General features: G+C 53.9%; 2 protein-coding genes across 8 annotated transcripts; one reads left to right on the top strand and one right to left on the bottom strand.

Annotated features, from left to right (window-relative positions):
• The first annotated feature begins 627 nt into the window (after positions 1-627).
• Positions 628-2,525, top strand: NT5C (5', 3'-nucleotidase, cytosolic). 3 transcript variants are annotated; one of them, XM_065908833.1, is made up of 5 exons: positions 628-1,121; positions 1,489-1,589; positions 1,668-1,728; positions 2,064-2,178; positions 2,290-2,524. In XM_065908833.1, the coding sequence occupies exons 1-5, from the start codon at positions 678-680 to the stop codon at positions 2,469-2,471; spliced, it is 903 nt and encodes a 300-aa protein (XP_065764905.1). In that variant the 5' UTR covers positions 628-677; the 3' UTR covers positions 2,472-2,524. The 3 variants fall into 3 exon arrangements, with proteins under 3 accessions (XP_065764905.1, XP_065764906.1, XP_065764907.1); XM_065908834.1 differs by having other exon boundaries at positions 1,668-1,822; positions 2,290-2,417; XM_065908835.1 differs by lacking the exons at positions 1,489-1,589; positions 1,668-1,728 and having other exon boundaries at positions 2,290-2,525.
• Positions 2,526-2,638: 113 nt separating this feature from the next.
• ARMC7 (armadillo repeat containing 7) lies at positions 2,639-17,648 on the bottom strand. Of its 5 annotated transcripts, none has more exons than XM_065908837.1 (4): positions 17,153-17,643; positions 16,912-17,055; positions 5,943-6,020; positions 2,639-4,249 (listed from the first exon to the last, which is right to left on the bottom strand). In XM_065908837.1, the coding sequence occupies exons 1-4, from the start codon at positions 17,241-17,243 to the stop codon at positions 3,888-3,890; spliced, it is 675 nt and encodes a 224-aa protein (XP_065764909.1). In that variant the 5' UTR covers positions 17,244-17,643; the 3' UTR covers positions 2,639-3,887. The 5 variants fall into 5 exon arrangements, 4 of the variants coding, with proteins under 4 accessions (XP_065764909.1, XP_065764912.1, XP_065764910.1 ...); XR_010659622.1 differs by lacking the exon at positions 5,943-6,020 and adding an exon at positions 9,501-9,780 and having other exon boundaries at positions 4,112-4,249; positions 17,153-17,641; XM_065908839.1 differs by lacking the exon at positions 2,639-4,249 and adding an exon at positions 4,285-5,166 and having other exon boundaries at positions 17,153-17,648.
• Positions 17,649-17,664: the final 16 nt, after the last annotated feature.

Raw genomic sequence — 17,664 nt, 5'->3', positions numbered from 1 at the left:
TTGATCCTGGGTTGGGAAGATGTCCTGGAGGAGGGCATGGCAACTCACTCCAGTATTCTTGCCTGGAAAACCCCCACGGACAGAAGAGCTTGGCGGGCTACTGTCCATGGGGTCACAAAGAGTCGGACTCGACAGACTAAGCACTGCATATTTACTTGCATTCAGGAAATTACATGAAATCTACAAAAAGTTGAGTCAACAAAAGTTAGCCATGACCAGCATTTTCTTAGAGGATATAACTGAGGAGGATTCTAGAGAAAAGTCAGTTCCACAGAAAGGATGGTCCCGATTACCTGAGCCTGGTGGAAAATCGCCTCTTGCAGGTAGAACAGGAGGTTTGAAGCAGATGCTCCCATGTTTCAAGCCAACTCTGGTTTGTGAATTCATCTCTGAGGAACTGTACTCGCAAGAGCCTGTTGTCTTCAGATTCACTCACTTCAGCTCCCGGGGGTCCCCGAGGTTCGGGTCTTGGGTTGGTGCTGCCTTGACGCAGCGGGAGGCAGCTCTCCTTCTGTCCCGCGGGGTGAGCAGGTGTGGGTTCTGAGAAGGTCGGAGCCGGCCCACAGGCTTAAGACGACGCTCCCCAGTATTCAGGACAGTCCAGGGGACCCCCGGAAGGTCTGGCCCAGTCACGTTTGGGGGTGAGCGAGGCCGTCTGCTGGAGCGGAGGGCGGCTGATGTCCATGCAGGCGTACCCTCAGACCAGACGCGGGGCGCGGGCACCGCCACGTCCAGTCGGGGGTGCTGGGGAAGGCCCGGGGCTCCCGCGGGCGGGCGGGCGGGGCACCCGGGCGCCCAAGCAAATCAGCCCGGCCCGGCCGGGCCCCGCCCGCCGCGGCTCCGGAAGTAGCCGTTCCCGCGCCCGGCTCCGCGCGCTCCCGGGACCGGTTCCGCGTTTCCCGCGGGTCCCCTGCCTCGCGGCGCTGGCGATGGGGACGCCGGCGCGGCGCGCGCGGCCCGTGCGGGTGCTGGTGGACATGGACTGCGTGCTGGCGGACTTCGAGGCCGGCCTGCTGCGGGGCTTCCTCCAACGTTTCCCCGGGGAGCCGCACGTGCCGCTGGCGGAGCGCCGCGGCTTCTACGCGCGCGAGCAGTACCGGGCGCTGCGCCCCGACCTGGCGGTAGGCAGCGGGTGGATGGGAGGGGTGCGGCGCGAGGGGAGCGGGGACCCCCGACCCTACAGGACATCCGGGGACAGGGAGCCTCTCCCCTGGGTCAGGACTGTCGCAGCTCCATGTCGACACCTTCCTGTTTAAAATGAACAAAGCTCTCACTTCAGAATCCACACTTCACTTGGGACTAGACAGTCTGGGGGTTGGGGGTGTTTCCTTACCGCTAAACAAAATCCTCCACCCGGGACTCTGATCTGGAGACCAATGCCCCCCAGGAACCTCACCTTTGAGAGTCCTCGCTGTGTGTGTGGGTGGGGTGGGGGTGGGGGTTTGAGGTCTGCGAGCAGAGCCAGGACGGGAACCCTGTATCTTTCAGGACAAAGTGGCCAGTGTGTTTGAAGCCCCAGGCTTTTTCCTAGACTTGGAGCCCATCCCTGGAGCCTTGGAAGCCATGCGGGAGATGAGTGACATGCAGGAGTGAGGAAGGGCGGCAGGGAGTGGGGGCTGGGGGGCAGGGGCAGGCACCACCCCGTCTGATCGTGCCCCCCCCTGCAGCACCCAGGTCTTCATCTGCACCAGTCCTCTGATGAAGTACGACCACTGTGTGGCCGAGAAGGTGCGGCTGCCCCAGCGCTCCACAGGCAAACTTAGCTTCCTAAGCTCTGATTTGTTAAAAGAAACCATCGGGGGACTTCCCTGGCAGTCCAGAGGTTAAGACTCTGTGCTCTCAATGCAAGGGGGTAGGGGTTCAATCCCTGGTTGGGCAACTGAGATCCAGCATGCTGCATGGCGCAGCCAAAATAAAAACCCCAACACCCCAACAGAAACACAGAAAGTTGGGGGGGAGGAGTGGAGGGGGCATCTCTCATAAGCTGTAGACCCTCCCTCACACCCACTGGCCCTGAGTTCAGGGGCCCACCTTGCCCTACTGACCCTGTGCCCACCTCACAGTACCGCTGGGTGGAGAAGCACCTGGGACCCCAGTTTGTGGAGCGCATTATCATGACGAGGGACAAGACCGTGATCTCGGGGGACATACTCATTGATGACAAGGAGGTCATTCGAGGTGGGGAGTCTTTCTCTTTAGCCGCCTCCAGGCATCTGGCCTGCTGGGATTAGGGGGAGGGAGTACAGATAACCAGGTTAGGGACTGCGGGTTCCCTGCCTCCCCGTCCAGGCCAAGAGGAGACCCCCAGCTGGGAGCATATCTTGTTCACCTGCTGCCACAACCAGCACCTGGCCCTGGCCCCGCCTCGGAGACGGCTGCGCTCCTGGAGCGACAACTGGAGGGAGATTATAGACAGCAAGCGGGGAGCCCTGCCGCTGGACCCTGACGGCCTGGGGCTGCCCCAGCAATGAGGCTGCTGACAGCGACTGGAGGAGGGCGAGGCAGACGGACAGGGAAGTCGGGCAGAACCGAGTTCCCGTGCAGCGCCGTGCCGGCTGCCTGGAACCTCCCAGGACAGCTGGCCGAAAACGCGCTGGGAGAACAGGCACCTTTTAAATAAAACTCTTTGGCTCACTGCTCTCTTAAGGCCTTTTATTTGGGAAAGGGAAGGGCCAGGACCCTCTGGGGGGCAGCGGGAATACAGGCCGATGAGGAGGCCTTTGCCTCCCTCCCTCTGGGCTCCTTAGTCCATTAGTCCTACAATCCACCCACCCCCACATCCACCTGGACACCGTTCCTCCTGGAGCCACCTTTCCTTGGTCATGTAAGAGGTCAGCCTTAAGGGGGGCCAGGACCTTCCCCTGCTCCCGAACCCCAGCTTCCCACGGGGGCCCACACCCCTTCCCCCATGCTGAGCGGCATACACTGGGCTCTGAGCCCTGCACTGTATGTCAGCATCTGGTCCCCTCTCCCTTCAGCACCCCTCTTACTTGCATCCCCAAGGCCCTCCTGAGCCCCAGACGTGCTTCCAGGCACAGGGCCCCCCCTCTCCCCACTAACCCTGATGGCAGAGAAGGCAGGCCAGGGCTTCTAAGCGGGGACCGTGGGGTGGGGAGGGGAGGAGACACTGCTCGAAGAGTCCGTGCCTGTCCTCCGACGTGTCGTCACCCTCACGGCCACCGTTAACAGTCACTGGGCTGGACTCTCAACAGCAGGGGGCACGCTCTGGATTTTGAGGCCCCACTGTGGTGGCTGGCTGACAGGTCTGTGCGGATCAACAGTTAAGCCAGAGAGTTCTCAGGGCCAGCATCCACCAGGCCGAATGCCCAGCCTGGAGAGCTTGTGGAGCAGGTACCCAGCCTCCACAGAGAGGGGCACACCACCACCCTCAGCTTCCCGGAGCCGCGATATACTTTGAACAACAAGGCTTCTCACTTCTGCGTCTCAGAATGACTCCAGACACCTCTGTTGGGGAGAATGCTTCCTTCCTCAAGCTCAGGCAATTCTCCTAAGCTCCAGGCCCAGCTGTTCCTCCGGAGAAACACCTGCGAAGGCTGCGAGTCCAGGGACCGCGCTGCTTCCTCCGTGAGGGTGGGGCCCGGCGGGGGTGAGGGGGCCGGCACGAGGGCCTCTCCACGAGGCTGAGATGAGAGCAGCGGTCCGTGAAAACGGCAGCACCTTCGGCTTCCCCGTCCACGCGTCTCAAGGCCTGGCTTCCTCGCTCGTCAGGGGCCTTTCATCACAGTGCAAATACCTGCCGTGGAGAAAGCGCACCTTGAAAACGGCCGAGCGCGCGCCGTTAGCGGAGAGGGTGCGCTGTGGGCGCGCCGCCGCCACCTCTCCCGGAGCCCCCACTAGGGTTTCAGTCTCGTCCGGCGGGCAGCGGGTCAGGGCTGCTGTGGGGCCTCCGTCCTCGGCAGGGGGATCCCCAGGGCGGCATCCGCTCGCCAGCTGCGGGCCTCGGCCACCTGGCTGGGAGAGCAGAAGTCTTCCAGGAAGATCTGGGCCAGGTTTCGGAGCCGGGCGCTGGCCGACAGGGAGAAGCGCAGCATGCACTGGACCACGGGCCGGGCCGTCAGCTCGGGGTGGGAGCCCGTGCCGGGCGAGCCCAGGCCCATGAGCGCGGTCACGGCGGACAGCACGGTCTCCTCGCTGCGGCTGGACAGGCAGTTGACGATGAGGGGGACGCCCCCCGCCTGCAGGATGTATTCCCTGTTGGCCCTGTCGGCGCACAGGTTGCAGAGGCCGCCTGGGGAAGAGCAAGCGGACTCTGAGGCCTCAGCCCTGGGCCTCCTCCGCCCTCTCCTCCCGGAGTCCCACTGGATCTCCAGCCCTCCCTTTCAAGGTTCCAGACAGGCCTGCCTGCCACGGCCCAGCCTTCTGGAGGTGGGCACTGAACCTTCTCCCGCCCGGTTCGGCCAGTTCAATGCTTTCCTGGGAACTCCCTGGTGGTCCGGGGTTAGGGCTCCACGCTTTCCCTGCTGAGGGCCTGGTTCAATCCCTGGCCGGGGAACTAAGAGCCCACAAGATGTGTGGCATGACCACAATACATATATGCACACACACGCATACATACGCACACATATGTAAGGTGACTGTTTCACAGGTGTACACATACATCAAAACATATCCAGTTGCCCCCTTTACTTATGTGAAGTTTATCAGATGTCAGTTATACTACAATAAAACTGTCAAAAAGGCAAAGCATAAACCATCTCAATCCTACCACCCAGACATTTTATATTTACTTTTCATCCCACAATATTTAAATATGTGACTCCATATACTTGGTAACAATGTGATCCTCTGCTTACTGTTTTGTAAGCCAGTTGCTTTTATTTAACCACTTATGACCAATCTAGACAGCATATTAAAAATTACTTTGCCAACAAAGGTCTATCTAGTCAAGGCTACGGTTTTTTCAGTGGTCATGTATGGATGTGAGAGTTGGACTATAAAGAAAGCTGAGAGTCGAAGAATTGATGCTTTTGAACTGTGATGTTGGAGAAGACTCTTGAGAGTCCCTTGGACTGCAAGGAGACCCAACCAGTCGATCCTAAAAGAGATCAGTCCTGGGTATTCATTGGAGGACTGACATTGAAGCTGAAACTCCAATACTTCGACCATCTGATGCGAAGAGCTGACTCATTGGAAAAGACCCTGATGCTGGGAAAGATTGAAGGCAGGAGGAGAAGGGGACGACAGAGGATAAGATGGCTGGATGGCATCATCAACTTGATAGATGTGGCTTTGGGTGGACTCCAGGAGTTGGTGATGGACAGGGAGGCCTGGCGTGTTGCGGTTCATGGGGTCGCAAAGAGTTGGACACGACTGAACAGAATTGTGAACAGCTCTCCACGCCAATAAATCTACAATCACGGCATCATTTAACAGCCATGCAGTCCACCCTTTTACCATTTTATGGATACAACATAATTAAGAGGTTAAATATCATCCACCACTGCCTCCCCCAACCCATCATTGTTACTAGGATTCTGGGGGATAAGAGAAAAGGACAGAGTGAAGAGACCTGTGGTTCGGGATGGAAGAACCCACCACCGCTCACGTAGTGTGGCCAGACTTTGTACTCTCCCGCTAGCCCAGAGCCCTGGGTGCGGGAAGCTGACTCCTGTGGCTCCTGGGTGAGCTTCCTGCCGTCAGGGCACCCCCACCCTTGGGTTCCTACTCCAAACAGAAGACCAGCTTCTAGCTCATTTGCATAGCACGCGCCGCCCAGCCCCGCGCAGCCAATGAAGAGTGACTGACAGCCCACCCACTTCCCCTGCGTCTCTGGAAACTGGCAAGGGCTCTGGCTTCTCACAGCCTTAAACCCAACCTGGACGTCTTTCCCAGTAAGCGGGGACAGGAGCAGCGAGGCGGGGGGCAGGGCTGGCGAAGACCTCCTCCCCCTCCAGGCTCAGCCGCCTGCTTCTGAGCAGTACCTGGGTCAGTCTGGGTCCCGCTGAAGGGAAGCTTGTAAAGGTTCCATCCACTCAACCTCCAGGGACTTCCCACTGCACCTGGAATAAAGTTCACACTCCCTTCCAGGATCTTCACATGGTGCCACGCTCTTTTTTTTTTTTTCTTCTTTTATTGGCCGTGCCTTGTGGAATGAAGCATCTTAATTGCCTAAGCAGGGATTGAACCGTGCCCCCCATGCAGTGGAAGCTCTAACCACTGGACCATCGGGGAAGTCCTGCCACGCTCTTGCTGGTAACCAGCACGTCACTGCTCCCTGGACAGTGAGGTTCTCCTGGACCACCACATAAGTTCCACCCTAACACGTCCAGGCACTTCCCTCATCACCTTGTTTCATTTTCTTCACATGCTTAGAACTTTGACGGATCACCATGGCTTTTCCTTGCTCGCTGACTGCTGAGCCCCCTAGGAGGATACGTTCCCAGAGGTCAAGACCCAGGCTGTCTTATTCCTACCACGTCCTGGGTGCCTGGTACAGGGCGCGCTCTACAAACATTTGTTAGAAGGACTGTAAAGCGGTGAGCAGCAGGAAACAGCTGCACTGCAGATGGTCGGGAGGCTGGATGGGATGGCTCCCCGAGTCCCTGCCCACCTGGGACATCTGCCGTTTTGGGGTCTCACTGACAGGAGGCCTCTGAGGGGCGGCCCCAGAAGAGGAGGCACTGATGCAGGGTCCCGCCCCACCTCAGGTCACTCCAGTGGAGCCCTGAGCACACCCTGGGGCCTCCCTTCCCACCACCCTCTTTACTTGCGGTCTTTGCCCATCACTGGGCGCCACACAGCAGTCATGTACCTCTGAATCCTGGGGCCTGCGACTGTGCATTCCTGCCGGGCACACGACTGAACCCCATGGAGCAAGAGTCACCACCACCCCCAGACAGGAAAGAAGCTGAGGCCATTGAGTAACTTGCCCAAAGTCTCAGAAGATGGGGAGCCCGCTGCCACTCCCAGCGTAAAGGGTGTCCCTGTAGAAGCCACGAAAACAATTAATCCTATCATGGGTGGACGCTAGGCTCAGTCGGGTGCAGGGACAAGTGGAAAAGCCCAGGCGGGACCCCGGCTCCTCACACACATTGGCACCATCTCCTCTAAGCTCCGAGTGGAGCTGCAGCCTCCTACCCACACTACGGACTCAGCTCGGGGGTGGGGGACGGGACTTATCTCTGCCCGCAAGGGTGATACGGTGAAAAGGCCCGAGTCACTCTCCAGCTGGTGAGTCATCATCACGCCCAGCTGTGCCTGGGCAGGGCTCTGCCACTTGGGATAATCACAGGGCATCTGCAGGAGAACCGGCGCGGGAGGCAGCCTCCCAGCAGCCAACCCCACCTGCTCCCCATTTACAGGCCTGGGAAGGCTCCAGGGATGGATCGGGGGGCTGCCAGCACTCACCAGCTGCCGGGTCCCCACCGCAGGCAGGGAACTTTTTAAGGCCCTCAGCCTTGCTGGCAGTGACCGTGGCAGATGAAAAAGGGCAGTGAAAGCCTGGAAAGAGTAGGGCTTCATGGATAAAGGGCTGAGCAGGAGCGCCAGAGAAGGAGCCAAGAGACCCCCAAAGAGCTGACGAGAAGCCGCAGCCGCTCTGAGTTTTCCTCGGAGCCCACCTCTGTGCACCAGCCCTGAAGAACTAAGGAGGGCTGTAGAAAAAGAGCAATGTGAAGCCTGGCAGCTTCCTAAAGAAGGCCCAACAACAGCAAACTGGTTAAAGAAAGTAGGGTACATCCGTATGATGAAACATTATACAGTTCTAAAAATCACGTTTTAAGAAAAACGTGTAATGTGGGAAAATGCTTGCTATATAAGGTTAATGAGGAAAAAAGAACAGCAAATGTGTCATAAAATTGCAATAAAAAAAAAAAAAACAAGCCCAGGGAATTCCCTGACTGTCCAGTGCTCAGGACTCTGCTCTCACTGCTGTGGGCCCAGGTTTAATCTCCGGCTGGGGAACTAAGACCCTGAAAACCATGCAGTGCGGCCAGAAAAAAAAGGTACAACAAGCTGTTACCTCTTCTCGGAGTCTTCCTTGACCACGCTAGTCATCCCCCTCCCCCTTCGCTTCTTTTCTTCATACCAAAAAAGGGGGGAAAAAAAAGCAAAAGAAGAAAATATTCATAGATTCTGACAGAGAACTCATATCCAGGATATTTAAACAACTCCTTCATATCAATAAAAGATGAACAACACAATAAAAAAAAAGAATGAGCAAAAGACTTAGGCAAACTGCACAAAAGGGCCAATATATGAAAATGTGCTCTACATTCCTTATCAGAGAAATGAAAATTAAAATCACAGCAAGAGGCCCCTATACACCTATTATAATGGAAAACAAAAGAAGACTGACAATAGTAAGTGCTGGCAGAGCTATTGGAACTCTCGTGTGCTGGTGGTGAGGCGTGCACACATCATAATTACACTGGAAAACTCTTTGGTAGCTTTTCCTGGTGGCTTAGAGGGTAAAACGTCTGCCTGCAATGCAGGAGACCCGGGTTCAATCCCTGGGTCGGGAAGATCCCCTGGAGAAGGAAATGGCAACCCACTCCAGGACTCTTGCGTGGAAAATCCTATGGGCGGAGGAGCCTTGTAGGCTACAGTCCATGGGGGTCACAAGAGTCGGACACGACTGAGCTACGACGACAAATACAGTTGAACATACATCTACCGCGTGTGTGGGGTGTGTGTGTATCTATGTACACAAGTGCGCATGCAAACTCAGTTGTGTTCGACTCTTTCTGACCCCATGGACTGTAGCCCACCAGGCTCTTCTGTCCATGGAACTTTCCAGGCAAGAATACTGGAGTGGGTTGCCATTTCTTCCTCCAGGGGATCTTCCTGACCCAGGGGTCAAACTCACATCTCCTGTGTCTCCTGGGTCAGCAGGCAGATTCCTTACCACTGAGCTACCCGAGAAGCCCATACACTTACTCTGTGACTCAGCAATTCCACTTCTACCCAGATCTGAGAAAAAAAGAGTACATACATATAAGAAATCTACCTGAGACAAGTGAGTACCCAATGTATACAAGAAAACTTGTATGAAAATGATCATGACAAGGCTTCCCTCCTGGCTCAGTGGTAAAGAATCCTCCTGCCAATGCAGAAGACACGGGCTCAGTCCTGATCTGGGGAGATTCCACACACCCGAGGGCAAATAAGCCACGTGCCGCAGCTACCGAGCCTGTGCTCTGAGCGCGGAGCCTGCATGCCCTGGAGTTCTACAACCAAAGAAGCCACTGCAACGAGAAGCCCTCGCTCGGCAACTAGAGAAAAGCCCGGGGACAATGAAGATCCAGCACAGCCGCAAGTAAATAAAATCTTTTAAATGATCGTAACGGCTTTGCTCATAAAGGCTCCAGAAATAACTCAAAGCTCCACCAGGGGATGAACGGATGAACAACTTGCGGCCTATTCATACAAAGACAGGAGCTACTGATACTGTAACAATTTGCATGGACCTCAGAAACATTATGTTGAGGGAAAAAAAAACCAGAGACTCAACTCAAAGAATCCTGTACCAGTCCACTTACATGAAGTTCAAGAACAGGCGAAACAAATCCATGTGGCTGAAGGTGAGAACCGTGGTTACCTCGGGGTGGAAGACACGAACAGCAGAGGGTATGAGGGATCCTTTCGGGGAGATGGAAACATTCTGTATCTTGATTTAAGTGCTGGTTACGCAGATGTACATACACCTTAATGAACTTAAAAATCCATCAAACTGGGACTTTCCTGTGGTCCAGTGGTCAAGAATCCACACTTCCACTGCAGGGGCCTGGGGTTTCAATCCCTGGTTGGGGAACTAAGATCCTTCATGCCGCGCGGTGCAGCCAAAAAAAAAAAAAATCATCAAACTGACACTTAAACCGTGTGCAATTCACTGTATGCTGATCCTGCTGCAATTTAAAGACTGGTTACCACACAAAAAGGAGAACAAGTTCTGACTGGTGGATGAACGTGCTGTGGACAAACCAGGCAAGGCAGAGAGAAAGAACAAGGGGCAAAGGCAGGGCCCGTCTAGACGCGAGCCACAGAAAGCCCCGGCAGAGGCAAAGGAGAAGCCCCGGGGGCCGCCTGGGAGGAGAAAGCTGCGGCTCAGAGAGGTCGGGCAGGGGCTCTCAGGTCACACGGCAAGCAGGGCACCGCTGCTGGGAGGGACAGGAGGGCCTGAGGACTGTCCTGGCAATCGGGTGAGGGCATGCTGCGTGCTGAGCCGGCACCTGGCGCCCTGGAGGGCTGGGCGAGCCCTCGGAGACACTGGCTGGGGACGTGGTGTCTGAGCGCCCACCCACCCCAGGGCACTGGGCTGGCCACAGTCAATCCCAGCTCAAAATCTTCACTGAGGACTCTTTGTTTTGGGATTTAACTTTAGCATTGGGGTGGTCAAAATGTTCGTAACATGTTATGTTTTCCATAACATCTTTTTTTTTTTTTTGGCTCTGCCTGGTCTTAGTTGTGGCATATGGGATCTTTAATTCTTCAGTTGCATCATGTGAGAGCTTTAGTTCTTTAGTTGCAGCATGTGGGATCTAGTTCCCCAACCAGGGATAGAACCCTGGTACCCTGCATCTGGGAACTCAGAGTCTTAGCCACTGGACCACAGGGAAGTCCCCATGTTTTCCATAACATCTTGTGGAAAAACCCAAATGAACTTTTTGGCCAACCCAATATCTTGAGTTGGTCTTCCCTGGTGGCACAGATGGTAAAGAATCTGCCTGCAAGGTGAGAGACCTGGGTTTGATCCCTGAGTTGGGAAGATCCCCTGGAGAAGGGCAAGGCAACCCACTCCAGTATTCTTCCCTGGCAGAATCCCAGGGACAAAGGAGCCGGGAGGGTTACAGTCCATGGGGTCACAAAGAGTCAGACACGACTGAGCAACTAAGCGCGCACACATACGTAACCAGTCCATCCTAAAGGAAATCAGTCCTGAATATTCATTGGAAGCACTGATGCTGAAGCTGAAACTCCAATACTTTGGCTACCTGATTCGAAGAGCTGACTTTTGAAAAGACCCTGATGCTGGGAGGAATTGAAGGCAGGAGGAGAAGGGGATGACAGAGGATAAGATGGTTGGATGGCATCACCGACTCAATGGACAGGAGTTTGAGTAAACTCTGGGAGTTGGTGATGGACGGGGAGGCCTGGCGTGCTGCAGTCCATTGGGTCGCAAAGAGTTGGACACGACTGAGCGACTGACACACACAGACACATACACCACACGTTATCTTGAGAATGGTTCTCTCTGACATTTCAGGACGGACACTCAAGGGGCGAACAGCATACAGAGAAAGCTACTATTATATGTAAGCAGGCTGTGGACAAATATACACATATGTACATGTTCACATCTGCTGATTCCATGAGAGGGGAATGGACCAGGATGGTAGTGAGACTTCTCTAAAAACACAGGGTGATACAGTTTTCACTTAAGTGATATGTTTTGTATAATCTTAAAAAAAAATGTTTTTAATTAAAAAAAAAAAAAAATCATGGCCTTTCGCGTTTCTGACCTAGACTTCAATTCTAGTATTTTATTATACAGGGCCATTCCGGCAAGAGAAATGATATACAAATAGGCAGCACCGCATGTGAGAGCAAGATGGAAACAACCAAAACGGCCATCCTCCGCCGCTAGGCCTCAGTCCAACTCGCGGAGGTCATCATGCCGGCTTACAATCAGGCAGCTCTTTAAGGGCTGACACTGCACGTGTGCCAATAGGTGGCGCTGAGTTTTTTCCTGTTTTTTTTTTTTCCCTCCCCCCCAAAGGGGCTTCCCTGGTGATCCAGAGGTTAAGATCCTGAGCTCCCAATGCAGGCGGCCCGCATTGGATCCCTGGTCAGGGAACTAGGTCCCACATGCCACAACTAAGACCCAGCACAGCCAAATAAATTTTAAAAGGGGGAAGGGGAGGAGCGGAATATAGATATAGTATGCTACAGGCATGTGTAAGACATACAATGTATACATAGTATACATACAAACATGTACATATTTGTTTATAAATCCTGCAAATATCTCTGGGAGGATACACAAGAAACTGGTAACAGTGGCTGCCTCCAGAAAAGGCTACAGACTGTTACAGTTTACCACCTACCCTTTTGAACTCTGTACCGAGTGAATCCATTACATATTCACATACGTGAATAAAACACACAGACACACCCCGCTTGTGCCTGGAACCGAGAGGAAGGGGGCGGGAGGGCAGAGGTGCCTGGCGTCAGCCTTCCCAGGTGGCGCGAGGGAGTGAGGGGAGGAGAGCCTCGACTTCAGCTTTCCTCTAACTAGTGGCGGGCTGGGGAGTTTTTTGTTTTTTGTTTTAAGCTGAAAGATGTTCGATCCCAGAACCCTAAAGGACCAATGAGAGAAGCAGGTTCCCCGGGGACCCCAGAGTTCCGCGGATGGAGCGAGGGCTCTGTGGTGGGCGGAGCTAGCTAAAAATCCCGCGAACGCCCCTGCAGATTCAAGTGAGCAGAGCAAGCAACTCCATTTCTCTAAGCCTGAGTTTCTTCACCAGTAAAACGGGCAGAGAGGATTAGACAATGGAAGACCCCTCTCTAGCACCCAGTAGAGGTGGACGAGGCACGCCCCTGTTCACAGCCCCGGAGAATGGCCCAGGGCACACCTGCAACCCACACACAGGCAGAGGTGAACAGAGAGCCCAAGTGCCCACGTAACCAGCGCTGAGGTCAAGGACGGAAGCACAGTCAGCAGTCCAGCGCCTCTGCACATTCTTTCCTGATTGAATTCTCTCCCTCTCAGAGGTGAAGCCCTTCCTGACTTGTAATAAACAGGACCTTTAATTTCCTGTGTGGCTTGTGGATCTTAGTTCTCCCATCTGGGGTTGAACCCAGGCCACGAGAGTGAAAGAACCGAGTCCTAACCACTGGACTGCCAGGGAGTTCTCGGGATCTTCCAAGTATTTCTCTTTTTTAACCACGCACCCGCTGCTAAATGCTATAATTCAGTTCTGCCTCTTTTTGGACTTTATAGAAATGGAGTCACGCTGTACATATTATTATGTGTCTAGCATCATGTGCTTAACATTATGTTTGCAAGATAATTGCATGGAGCTGTGCAGATTGTTCATTTACCTTGCTAAGGAGTATGAACATCCACAATATTGATATTCATCCCAGTGTTGACTGTTTGCAGGCTGCGGCTATTACAGACAATACTGCTGGTGACATTTTTGCCTATGTGTCTACACGTGCCTGGACCTAACCCTGTGAATGTAACTGCTGGATCAGGGGGCATGCCTCCTTTCACACTAGATACTGTTTTCCAGAGAAGCGGCTCAGGCGTCATCCGCCAGTCTTTTTCAGTACACCACCACCATCCGGTGGCAGCTACGAGTATTGCAGGAAATACAACACAGGAAAAAGGATTTAAGCTGAATTGTGGGAGGTCCCTCCTACTTGAATTCTGTTTTGGTAACAAAACTGTCAAGTATTCTGTGATATCCTAGGGTTCAGTTTTAACGGAAGCAGCGAGTTATCTCCTGGCTTGTTTTCATATCCACGCAGCATCTAGAATGGTGCAGGTGTGCACACACAGCAGGCAAGACTGCGAATCAACCACGGTGCTTCAGGCCAATGCTCCCAGACTGATGCCAAAGCCTGCCAGAGGTTTCATCTGGGGCATGCGCTCGGAATCCTTTCATTCACTTGAGTGTTTACCGAGATCCTGGCTTTGCATCTGGTTCCTGATAATCCACCCACTTTCCACCCTCCGACCCAAGCAAGGATGGCTCTGGCCTGATCACTGCCCATCGCCCAGGGGTATGTCCTCCTAATACTGCCCGGACACCCACTGAGGCTAGGGGTCAACCTTCATACCTTTTCCTATCACTCAGTGATGCTTTTCCAGAAGGAACGAATCCCTGGAACAGATGGGTCATGAGACGCTATCCCACTTCAGTCTCCGGGAGATGAGGGAACTGCTCATCCTCACAGAGGTCTGGCTAGCAGGAGGCCGAGCAGCTGCAGGCACTTCAGCTCATACAATTCTCAACAACTCTGAGAGGCAGGTGCTGACCCTGCCCACGTGACTGACGGTGGGAGAAGGGAAGTCACGTGCCCACAGTGAAGTCGCGGAGTGAGAACCTGAACCCAGGCCTGCCTGACCCCAAAGCCCTGCTCCTACCAAACTCACTCTCTTCTGCGCCAGCAAACCAACACTGGGTTTGATTCCGCCAAACCGTGGCCATGGGCAGTCTTACCCAGTAGTTGTTCCAGAACCAGCCCCACTCAGGGCGCCAGCCCCAAGTCAGGGGCAGGACTCTGCATGCGCGCACTCACCCCATCCCCTCTTTCCAGACCAAAAAGACTGAGCATTGAAGACAAAGATAAGCAAAGCACTCTGACTTCATGGAGATCACAATCTCAGACCTGCCACCAGAGAGAAAAAGAGTCCAAGCTAGAAAGCACAGCGCAGGATAAGCGCTGGCAGTGTTTCCCACGCAGCGCCACAGACATCAAGAAGAAAGGAAACAAAGAGAGTAACAAAACAGGCTTCTAAGCACCACTGGGACTTCCAATTTATGCACAATAAATAAAAAAGAAATTTCATCTGCAGAGGACCCCATGGAGGGATGCAGAGCTAAGAAAGCTGTTGCTCCTGGGATTGGGGACCTTAGAAAGAAGGAGAAAAAGAGGAGGAAAAGCGGCTGTGAGAAGGAAAACTGGTGATAAGGATACGAATGATTCTAGACGAGGTACCTTCACAGACACACAGACCCAACAGCTCTGCTCCCCATAGCAGTCCTGCGAGGCAGGCAAGGCTCAGAAGAGGAAATGAAGCTCAGAAGAGACAGGACTCATCCACAAGGATCGGCTACGAAGCGAAGTGGGGACCGTAGACTCCAGGTCCAGGGCTTGTTCACCCACCCTGGGAGCCCCCAGCTCAGGTGGCCGGGATCTGAGGGCTCCTGCCTTGGGAAAGGTGCTTCCTGATCCTGTAAAAACTCGCCTTGGCTGACTGCTCTTTTTAGCAAAGTTTTCTCCAGGTTCGAGACCCTAGTGGTCCAGTGGTTAACACTCTGCACTGCCACTGCAGGGTGCATAGGTTCGATCCTTGGTCAGGGAACTAAGATCCCACCTGGGAAGCACCCCACTCCACCTCCCAAAACAGCTTTAGTTAGAGGAGATATATCATGGCCTTTTACCATTTACCTCTGTAGTCATCCTCCCCAAAACTCATATCCCAGTCTAATAATAAGAAAAGCCAGGCAAATCCCAACTAAAGGAAAACCTACAAAATACCTGACCAGTACTCCTTAAAACTGCCAAAGTCATTCACAAACAGTCTAGAACTGGCACAGTCCAAAGGAGCCTAAATCTAACATAGTATCTTGGATGGACTCCTGAAACAGTAAAAGGTTATGAGGGGAAAGCGGAGGAAATCAGAATAAAGTACGGACTTGAGTTAGTAGTAGGGCTTTCCAGGTGGCTCAGTGGTAAAGAATCCATCTGCCAATGCAGGAGACACAGGTTCTATCCCTGGGTCGGGAAGATCCCCTGGAGGAGGAAATGGCAACCCACTCCAGTATTCTTGTCTGGGAAATTCCATGGACAGAGGAGCCTGGCAGGCTACAGCCCATGGAGTTGCAAAGAGTTAGACAGGACTGTTGATATCGGCTTATTAATTGTAACAAGTGTACCATACTAATGTAAGAAGGTAATAATAATGAAACTGGGTGTGCATATATAGAAACTCTGTATTACCTTCGCAATTTTTCTAAAACTGTTCTAAAATACAAAGTTTACCTAAAAAGAGAGCAAGAGATCTAAGGAACATAACAACCAGATTAAGACCATGGATCCTAGTTTATACAAAACAACAAAATATGTCCACTTGGGAACTATTAGAGAAGTCTGCCTAACTGGGTATTTGGTGACAATGGAATTATTAAGTTTATTCCTTATGAAGATAAGATTCCTTTCACTATGCAAAGAAATGTTCTTTTTTAAAGACACATGCTGAAAAAAGAATGTTGGTTTTGTTTGCTTTTTGCAGGATCTCAGTTCCCTAATCAGGGATGGAACCTGCCGCCCCTACAGTGGAAGAGCAAAGTCCTAATTGTTGGACCACTAGGGAAGTCCCAGGAATGTTGGTTTGCCCTCAGAATAAACTCCAAACTCCCACCCAATGCCTGGATCTGAATCCCTGTAAACTGGTGCGAGGTGCTCTCTAATTTAGAAGCACTAAATCCTTCTCTCTCATTTAGTACCGCTCTCGGCTTCACTCATCACAATGCTGCCACATCAGCCTTCCTTCTGGCTCCTTCTGCTCTAGGGTCTTAGCCTGGCCTGTGCCTTCCAGCCAGGGCCAAACCAGAAGTAGTCCCTTCTCCCCTTGCTCTTCTTCATCAGCCTGCTTTCTTCAGCACCTCAGCTTTTTTGTCAACCATGTGTCTCCCTCCGCTAGCATGTAAATTCCCTGAGGGCAAAGATTTTTTCCCAACTTGTTGGCCATCTCGCCAGCATTTGGAACAATACTTTGCTCACACAGTACCTGCCCAACAAACACCTGTCAGGTGAATAATTCAATAGGTCTGAGGCCAGAACAACTACAAGTGCCATAAGCCCTTCCGAGTGACTGCTATTTCTCTTGATGGTGAAACAAGATAAAGAGGTTTTAAAAGAGCGCTCAACTTTTTTTCCCCCCTCCAAGGGGCTTCAATCCATTCCCATTTATAATCTCACCTCTAACCGAGAGGGAAGGTAGACAAGTAGAAACGGTCCTGGGCCTGGGTTCCAAGGCAGACTCAAGCCACCTGTGAACCTGGACGCTGTGTGGGCCTCAGAGGCATTACAGACACTACGAAAGTCTGCCTTCGCTGCTGAGAGACGGCCTAAGTAAGGCCCTAAGAGAGCCCTTTCCCAGCAACTCACTTCTAACTGTTATCTCATCAGGCACCCAGGAGACCGTCCCATTCTTACCAATAGCAAACTCCACCAGGGTCTCATTCTCCTCCGACAGCGAATCGAGGAATAAATCTAGGACCTGCAGCTGCCGCAGATACTGGTAGTTAGCGGGGTCATAGGCGAAGTTGGCGAGGTTGGCCAGCACTTGCTCCTTGGCGTCTGCGGTGGAGAAGCGGGCAGTGGCTCCAGGGCCCGGTCGGTGGTCGCGGCCGGACCCCAGCCCGGTCCCCCTGCCCCCCCACCCCGAGGCACTCACCTTGGCTCTGCGTCTCCTGGAATTCCGTGACCAGCGCCTGCAGGTACCCCAGCCGACCGACGTGGGGGTCTACCTTCGGCTTCTGGGCCATGCGCGGGCGGCGAGGGGCCCCGGGTAGCGGGCGGGAGAGTGTGGAAGGCGAGGCTGGGGACAGGGGCGAGGACCCCACCTGATTCCGCGGGGCCTGGGAGGGGAAACAGGTTCCTTTCCTGGCTCCAGGCTCTGCAGCAGCTTGCAGCTGAGACTGGGCTGTGGGAGACGCGGTGGGGCCTCAAGACCTCGCAGGAATTGGGCCTGAACACCTAAGTTGGGGAGCAGGAGACGAGGACCCACCCGCGCGCCGTAGGAGGGAGGGGCAGCGCCCAGCTGGGCGGGTCGTTCGGCTCGGTCCCGGACTTCCGGGGGAAGCGGCGCTTAGCCCCGCCCAGAGGGCGGAAGGGGCGGGGCGATGGGTTGGGGGCGGGGCGATGGGTTGGGGGCGGGGCGAGGTGCAGAACGGGTGGGACCGTCGC

The sequence above is a fragment of the Muntiacus reevesi genome, chromosome 18, assembly GCF_963930625.1.
Source record: "Muntiacus reevesi chromosome 18, mMunRee1.1, whole genome shotgun sequence".
Lineage (NCBI taxonomy): Eukaryota > Metazoa > Chordata > Mammalia > Artiodactyla > Cervidae > Muntiacus > Muntiacus reevesi.
Note: the sequence above shows the minus strand (reverse complement) of the source record. Positions and strands in the feature narration are given on the sequence as shown.

What these genes read in the sequence shown, in the direction of transcription:
- NT5C (XM_065908833.1), top strand. Translation starts at nt 678, where the DNA reads ATGTCCATGCAGGCGTACCCTCAGACCAGACGCGGGGCGCGGGCACCG. An exon ending in GAGATGAGTGACATGCAGGA is followed by an intron (nt 1,590 to 1,667) that starts GTGAGGAAGGGC and finishes CCCCCCCTGCAG; the next exon opens with CACCCAGGTCTTCATCTGCA. An exon ending in TGACAAGGAGGTCATTCGAG is followed by an intron (nt 2,179 to 2,289) that starts GTGGGGAGTCTT and finishes CTCCCCGTCCAG; the next exon opens with GCCAAGAGGAGACCCCCAGC.
- ARMC7 (XM_065908837.1), bottom strand. Translation starts at nt 17,243, where the DNA reads ATGGCCCAGAAGCCGAAGGTAGACCCCCACGTCGGTCGGCTGGGGTAC. An exon ending in CCAGGAGACGCAGAGCCAAG is followed by an intron (nt 17,056 to 17,152) that starts GTGAGTGCCTCG and finishes TCTCCACCGCAG; the next exon opens with ACGCCAAGGAGCAAGTGCTG. An exon ending in CCTGGTGGAGTTTGCTATTG is followed by an intron (nt 6,021 to 16,911) that starts GTAAGAATGGGA and finishes ACTTTATTCCAG; the next exon opens with GTGCAGTGGGAAGTCCCTGG.